Source organism: Etheostoma spectabile, unplaced genomic scaffold, assembly GCF_008692095.1.
Source record: "Etheostoma spectabile isolate EspeVRDwgs_2016 unplaced genomic scaffold, UIUC_Espe_1.0 scaffold314, whole genome shotgun sequence".
Taxonomy (NCBI): Eukaryota; Metazoa; Chordata; class Actinopteri; order Perciformes; family Percidae; genus Etheostoma; species Etheostoma spectabile.
The window spans coordinates 701,709-710,260 of NW_022605583.1; the positions used below are offsets into that span (position 1 = coordinate 701,709).

Sequence of the window (8,552 nt, forward strand, 5' to 3'; positions counted from 1 at the left end):
TTTTGCTTAATATTTTAATTTATTAAGGAATATGTAAAGAGAAATACTCCAGATCTACTCAAGTTCCCAGGGGCTTTCTGACTTATTACGTTGGCGTCTGTGTCAACACCACAAACTCTTTGGGTCAAAGTATGACAAGACAGCTTTGCAATTTCTTCATCAGAGATATCCTAAATTCTCTCTCTCTCTCTCTCTCTGTGTATCAAGATATTTTGTTGCTACTAGAAAGTCAAATCTCGTTATGCCAAGATGAGCTACTGCATAATATAAAAAATGACCTAGTATTCTTTACTTTGAAATGTAGAATCTATTGTGTCTGCAGATTGTAATGAATGTGATAACAGAGACTAACAAGATGTTAAGATGGTAGACTCACACAATGGGGAGGCATCTGCTTCACTGCAGTCTCTTCTCAAGCCTTTGCTGGATTCCTTTGTTGCACTGTGGAAATGATTACAGTAATTGTCACAATGAGAAATTGACCTTCACTTTAATCTAGACAGAGGCCCCCTTAACAAGTTAAAATAGCCCAAACCCAATTAGGGAATTGATTGCTTGCTTTCATTTCCCTCATTTGCATCAGGGTCATATAGGGAAGATAAATTAATGCCTAGCCTTTTGTCCACACTGTCATTCCTGGTTGTGGAGTATCTATTGCTTAGAAATGAGCAGGAGGAAAGTCTTTTGTCTACCAACTGATCTCTGATGATCTGCTGTTGAACACCCACAGAAAGACCTGCAGGAGATTCATAAATCCTCTCTTACTACATACTGCTGTACGAATACAGACATGTTTATGTTAGTGAGATCATTTTATCATTGTATCTTTCTTCAGAAGTATACTTTGCCATATTTAAAGTCTTATTACAAGATTTGAATGTGATTATCATGTTTATTGGTTTCTTTGCATTCCACTTTAACATAAATAAACCTTTTTTTCTTATTGTCAACAACGGCCAAAACCAACAATACATTAGTCTGTCTCTCAACCCTTCTGTTTCTTTACCCGGTCTATGGCACTGAGCCCCAAGCCCTACTGGTTCCTACACAATATGGAAATCTTTATATTTTCTCCTCATACTCTCATTGGGAAAAAAGGCTCAATCATTTCCTAGAACAGGTGTGTACTGTAGTTTTCAGCAAATGCTTGTCAAATAGAAGTAAATATTGAACGTTGGGGACAATTTTCAGCTGTAGATTAATACACATGTGGTACACTGTTAGTAGTTACAGCAGCAGTATGGAGTGTGTGAGTCAAAGTGAACAGCTTTCATCTTAAAGGGGAGCTCCACCCACTTCACACCTCAAAGTCTGTTTACAGGCCTTAGTGATACTGCATATGTGGGGGAAAAGTTGTATACAGCCTTTTGTGACTATACAGGGAGCTGCACACAGTCTGATAAATTGCCTCAAGTGATGTCACTCGAGTCGGAAGAAGTGAGTTTACCAGACCTGTAGCACATTCCTCACATCTGCTCAAGGCTACATTTGCTGCTACTAGCATAACACACCACAATCTTTGATCATGCTGTTGGCAGTTGAATTGCATTGTGGGTAATATAGGCTCTAGGTTTTGATGAGGAAGAAGAATATTGGGAATTAAAAAAGATCTCCGGTCCTGATTTCCATACTAAAAAAAAAAAAATCAGTGCATTACTCTTATAATAAAGTCACCCAGTGCAATTGTCTCTCATGTGTTTTTAATACTTTTTAGAGCTCTATGGCACAGAGGAATAATATATTGTAGGCTCGGATTCACACACAAATATAATTTATTGGGATTTGTTGACAAAAAGAAAAAATATTACTAGACACATATCCTTAATTGCCTTGGAAGAAGCAAGTAACAAATCTAAACCACTACAGAATGGTTTAAACTATGGTGAGCAATGCTATGACTATAGTAGGTGCTGTTAATGGTTTAACATGTAAAAACACTGGTATGGTCCTAATAACACTCTTGCTTTCAGTTTTCAATGATCAATAAAACTGTCTGCATCCAGTATGTGCACTCATGTTTCTTTACTTTTGAATAAATGGTTTGAGAGTGCAGATTTGTATGCGTGTGCGTATATGTGAATTTTTTTTTAAATGTTTTTTTGGGGGGTTTTCCTCTAAATTTGTTTGGCAGGACAGCTAGGTGAGAAAAGGGAATGCAGGAAATTGTCCCAGGTCAGATTTGAACCCTGGACCTCTGCATAAACCTCTCAGTATACGTGTGCTTGCTCTCCCACTGAGCCACGTATTCATGCAAGTTTACGTTCCCTCACAGACACTATAGGGTGACAGGGAGGAAAATGGCATTGACGCCCTTTATCGTCTTCCCTGAGAAATGGCAGTTTAAAGGTTGAGCCTCACATCGCTTTCAGACGTGCACAGGCAAAAATCCTAAGTGTTGTCACTTTGTTTTGACTTTGTTTCTGTGATCGATTGAGAAATGGCCCGTATGGCACCAAAGAGTCATTAACATGATTACAGGCTTGTAAACAAAAAAGGGCCTTTTGGGCACTACTGCACACACCGTGATGTAAAGCTGGACATGCTTCAACCTGTGTTTCCTTCAAGTATTTACGTGACTTAATGGGGCAAGAAATATGTGGCCTGTGTGCGTTGTAATCATTAAAACCTCCAGTCGGGTTGTATTTCATCTTGCTATCGACCTACATATCTGAAGGTAACATGTTCAAGGGCATGAAAAATGTCCCAGCCTGTAAATCCTCTCATTGTTGCCTCAAGCAGTTCCAATAATTGATGCCCACTTCCACACATCACCGGCATTCATTCCGGCACAACTCCTAAGGCTAAATCTCACACTGGCTTCTTTCACACATTGTGGCGGTTTTGTGTGCTGCATTTTTCAAAAGAACATATATTAACCTCTGCAACGTCAAACTAAATAATGTCACTGTTAATCTGTGGGTTGATCCACGGACTGTAATTTATAACAGGAGACATTTGTAATAAAACCTTGCCCTCCAGGCTATTACCAAACTGCATGCTTCCTGTACGAATGAAACCTGCTTCCTTTAATACAGATAATGCTGAGTGGCACGTCGGCTCAGTTCAAGTCTTTCATGTTTATGAAATAGGTAAGGAAATAAAATTTACTGCGGATTTTGGTCACTCACTGCTTCAGCATCAATGTAGTCAAATGTATCTACATTAGATACCAGCCTGCACCACCAACCTTTATTGTTGAAACACCGTGTGTACGAGTGAGACAAGGCAAACATGACCCTTTGCTTTGTAGTGTTTACCACCCATTTAAGAAGCACCGAGGAGGCTATTTGTCTCCTTTCTGGTTATAGTGGCTGTGTAGCAACCAGGATGTCTGGGACGATTTAAGACTTCCTCCTGCTCGCCTGCTTGCTTTCCCTGAAAATGCTGCAGAGGATCCATCTATTCCTCCCGTGGTAATGAACCTCCCTGGGGGCCTGGGAGCACTATGTGAAAACGCCTTAGTACCAGAGCGATTCATTACCTCGGAAATGTGAGCTTTTGTTCCGTTTTCAGCAGCGCCCCATTAATCTTGGGCTGCCTCCTGGCATGCAGGCCAGGTACAGCTTAGGTAATTACAGTTAATCATCATTCAGACGTGCACATGGACTGCGGGCTCCTCAGTGGCTTCCATGCAGGGTCAAATCTACCCCATTACACTGTTGTTTACCCCGCTCCTACTGTACCAGCGTCCCAGTTGCACCACAAACAAGCCTCATTTCTTTTTTGTCCTGGTAACCAAACCCTGAGTGTTTTTGGTAATTGTGCCCGGTAAGATTTGGCTCCAGTTCTGCAGCAGGCTCTTGTGCACAAACAAGTAAACATCCCAGCTCCGCCTCCCCTGGCCCACCCTTCAAACATTTACACTATCCAGCTGTCGATGCTGCACGGTTACTGGAGCCTACTGTTCACCTGCCGTTCATGATTGCCATTAATGACACATTAAAAGATGGATGATTTTCAAGCGCAACAAGCAGAAAGAGACCATCTGTATCTGGGCAGAGGGACACGCAGAGATTGATAACTTCATCACCCAGGGTGACTGAATACTCAGAGAGCTCAGAGAAATGTTAATATTTAGAGCTAAAACAATAGCTGTGTTCACAACAGTTCCCTATCGTGGAAATAGTGCACTTAATAATGTGTTTGCCTTTTTGTGGTGGTGTTTGAATTTTCTGCAGTTAATTTTTTTTTACCATATAGTCTACTATAAAACACCCACAATGCACTGCTAATTTGAGTGTACATGTTTCCTGGAGGAGAAGAAGCGGAAGTCACCACAAAAAAGAAAAATGGAGCGGACTTTCATTTCTAAACTGTGGAAAAGTAACATGCAACATATATATATATATATATATATATATATATATATATATATATATACACAACATTTTACTATCCTCTTGGGTGCTTGGTTTGTTTCAGGGACATGGGAAGTATTTTAGTCCCGGTTTGTTGACACGGTGCTGGGCGCGCCTGGCCGCATCTCCTGACGCAAGTAACGCCACCATTTTCCCTGTAGTGTCCAAAATCTGGTTTGGTCGTTCCCTATATAGTCCACTATTTAATGAACACTGTACAGGGAATAGTGAGTGAGTGAATGGGTACAGTTTTGAACACAGCTAATATATGACTAATATATGAATTTAATTAACTGTTTAATGGATTGCTGTGAAATTATGTTGAAATTTGTGGTACCCCAAGGATGAACCTTAATGACTTCGCCTCTCGCGTCCCTATGTGATAAACATTTGAAATTTTTTATTAAAAGTCTCAACAACTATTGAATGCATGGCCAAGAAATTTGGACCAGACATACTGTAATTAATTTTGATGATCCTCTGACTTTTCATCAAGCGCCATCATCTGGTCATAATTTAAATGTTTCCAATACTTCATGAGTCGATGACCAAATACCTGCAATCACTGACATTTCAATGAGCCCCAGCTAAAAGAAATAGCATATGTTAGCATGTTAACACGTTAAATTAAGATGGTGAACATGTTTAACATAGTACCCATTAAACATCAGCATGTTAGCATTGCTATCATAAGTGTGTTGGACTGCCAATGTTAGCATTTAGCTCAAAGCAACGAGAGGCTAGCATGGCTGTAGGCTCTCAGTCGTGTTTTCAGCAAAAATGACAAAAGCTTTATCAATAGGAATATTTGCTCATCTTAGTCTAATAGATTTATTTATCTCATATCTTTTATCTCTATAACTGTTAGTCAGACAAAACAATCAATTTCATGGCCAATTGCCATTATTTTCTGACATTTTACAGATTGAATTATTGTAATGATTGAAAACAATTGTTATAGCACCTAGTTTTATAGTAAAGCAAAGGGGAAGAACAAAAGCTCGGCAGTTGTGTAAGAATAACCCAGATTGCATTATAATATAATTCCATGTGAAAAGAAGATTACCATTCTAAAATAATATCATTTATTATTGAACGTTACTAAAATATTCAGTCAGTGAAAAAAGGATAGTATAGGCCCTATAGTTACAGTATGCCTCATCAATGTCATGTGTAATGGATTATTGGTGTACCATTTTACTTAAAACTACCTCATCTACTTCTGTTGCAGTTAGTGATAACCTGTGTTTCCCAGAATGCATTTCACTCTACAGAATGTGCCTGGTGTTGCTACCTTCCGCTGTAAGTTAAACGCTACATACAGGGGCATAGAAAGGATCTGATAATATAGTAAGAGCCAGAAAAACAGTGAGAAATATACTGCTTAGAGGCTGTTAAGCATATTCGATAAAATGAGTATGATGTTAAATAGCCTACGCAGTGACGTCATATTAGAACGTGTGTGCTTGTGTGCACTACAATGCTATTGTGAGCATGCTCAGAATGAACGGTCAGTGAGGTCCCAGACCAAAGACACGCACACACAGTAGGAGGAAACGTACCAGAATGTGTCACAGCTCTCTTTTTGACGGTTGAATGTTGATGCAAACGTGTGGTTTAAGGATTATAGTTTATGTCAGTTGTTTACTGTACAAAAGGAGTATGCAAAACGAGAAAAAAAACATTCCCCCCCACTATGATTCATCTTGCAAGAGAAATGTTCTTTTACAACAAATCCCTTCAGCTGTGTAGTTTCCCAGAAGACCACGCAGTCAGTCATCCATTCAGACAGATTAAAAAACACTAGCATCTAGGGAAACTGGGAAGACTCTGGATCAGCTCGCTGGTGCACATTCCTCTAAAGACAATACACAAGCTCTCAGGCTATTGATTACCATTTTAGATATGAGCAAAAAGGATCAATGTGTGCTGTCCTGTTAGCAAAACATGGCCTTAGAGGTTTGTTTGTAATTTGAATGGAGATAAACCCAGCGCTTAAAGGCTGCAGCAGTAAATCATATAGTTGACCCGCTTCAAGGAGAACCAAAGCAAACAAGAACGTGCTGTTGTTTGCTTTACTTGATAAAAAACAACAAAAAGCAGAGACCGTAATGACGGCAAAGAAGGCTGAAGACATTTGGGTCCCATCTGTCGGAAATGAGGAATGAGTTGAAGCCTGTTATCTGATGTCAGAGCAGGAAAGAAAGCTTTTCTCAGGTTTGTTTTGCACCTGTTGTGGGTTGTGTAAACAAAGGAGGAAGAAGCAGGAAGATGTCCCGGCAGTGTCGTCAGCCAGTGTTGCAAACACACTCGTGCATGCACAGAAAAGGTTCAGAATCTTTGGGGGGTTTTCCCCCAAGAAATTCCTGGGATCCAGGAGGGTTAATTAGATAGCTCAGAATGACTGCATGTTGGCACACAAGACCATCAATGGATATGTCTATTTGTCTTCATGTCAACAAATCAGTGTCAAATCCGCTCCATTGTTGTCTGCAAACAAATAAAAACATCAATGAGCCACTCTGTTGCACTGGATGACATTTTCTTTCATTACTATGAACCCACACACTGTATACCAGGTGTGTATTAATCCACAAATGAAAATAGTCCCCAACAAATACACTATTTACTTTTATTTTAGTGGTGTTCGCTAACAACTAGCCCAGCTGCTTTAGGAAAGGATTTAATCTTTAAACAAATGAATTTTTACATGAGATGTCTTTAGTAAGAACCTGGGTGCCACAGACAGGGAAGCCAGAAAGCATTTAGAGGTGGACCCATTTCTTTCATGGGATTTGTTGACAATGGGAAAAAATAAAGAATCACACTAGCCTTATCCTTTATAGTTTTAAGTACATTGATACAGGTGTAATGTTATTTTTAAGTATGATTATGTCATGCATAAACAAGCTCCAGATTCTTCCACTGAACAAGGATTAAGCTGAAGACCGTATCTTTCTCAATGAAGCCTCGCCGATTGTTTGCTGCCTTTGTGTCTTCACCGCTGCCACCTTAAACCGCAAGACACCTGTCCCTTTGTGTGACACTTTTCAAACACACACACACACACACACACAACCTCTGGGAGTTTCTGCCCAGTCATTTGGCACATTTTTGATGTTGAATCAAAAAAGACAAAATAAGAGAGCGAGGAGGGAGAGGGAGCAATCTAGGCTTTCCACTCCAGTGAAAGGCACTCTTTGTTGAGCCCTCCTATCCAACCCCCCACCCAACCCTCCCTCCGCATCCACCCTTCACCCCCCTCTCTCCCCTCCAAAGCCCGGGCAGAGTTTTCATTAAATGCTATCAGAAATGTGACTGCTCCTATTCATGGGCAGATGGAGGGCTGGCTGTGTGGCTGGAGACCAATACCTTCACTGGCGACTGACAGGAATCTGGGCTGTAGGTGAAGCTCTGGGTGGATGGACCAGGCAGACTTGAGAGCACCTGAAAGAAAAGGAAAAAATAGCTATAAGAGTTTTCCCAATTCTGAATATGTTTGATGTATTCTTCTGGACCAATGTGGTCTCACTCAGATTTTTTCTTTTGTTTCCAGAGAAATGAAAACTAACCTCACATTTGTTTTGTTCAATGGCAGATCAGTGGTGTCTCTCTCTGTTCTGAGGCTCACAAGTAAGACCTCCTTGTCCTCGTTTTTTTATTTTATTTTTTAAAGCTACTTAAAGAGTTAAGTGCTCTCTGCCTAAACAAAACAACATAATATGCCACTGTTTCCTCAGACAAACAAGGTGACCAGATCCATCCACTGTTCATTTCTCACCAAAGGAAAGAGATCAAGCTCTCATATTGTTAGCGAGAGGTCGATTATGTCACGGGACAATGGAAGGCAGCAGGTTGGAGGAAAACACAAACAATGATTTCCGCAACAGCAATTTAATCCTCTGGTGTTAAAACCTGACACAAAAGTGGACAAAGGCGAGGAGGCTGGCACGAATAAACCCCCGAATCTGAGGATTAAGCAAAAAAAGAAGAGGATCCTTTGTGTAAAAAGACCCTTTATCTGCTTTTGAAGTCTGTGAGACCTGCCAGCCGTCCTCAGCCTCTCTTTGTAACCGGCCCCCATGTCCCACAGCAAACCACTACCACACTTTCATCTGCCGTCATCTTAGGGGGCAATTAATGCCATTCAGGTCTACCCACTACACAGAGAGAGAGAGGTGGGGGGGGGAGGCT

The 8,552-nt window shown here is 40.6% G+C and overlaps 1 protein-coding gene and 1 long non-coding RNA gene across 2 annotated transcripts in view; one reads left to right on the forward strand and one right to left on the reverse strand.

The window, feature by feature from the left end:
- Positions 1 to 710, reverse strand: part of alms1 (ALMS1 centrosome and basal body associated protein) — a 31,727-nt gene extending 31,017 nt beyond the window's left edge. Inside the window, exon 1 of the mRNA XM_032511038.1 lies at positions 377 to 710. Coding sequence (XP_032366929.1) covers positions 377 to 391 — 15 coding nt within the window. The 5' untranslated portion in view covers positions 392 to 710. The remainder of the gene's footprint in view (positions 1 to 376) is intronic.
- Positions 705 to 2,050, forward strand: LOC116686117 (uncharacterized). Its single transcript, XR_004331150.1, has 2 exons — positions 705 to 1,530; positions 1,564 to 2,050. It is a non-coding gene; the product is annotated as an uncharacterized LOC116686117 (long non-coding RNA).
- Positions 2,051 to 8,552: the final 6,502 nt, after the last annotated feature.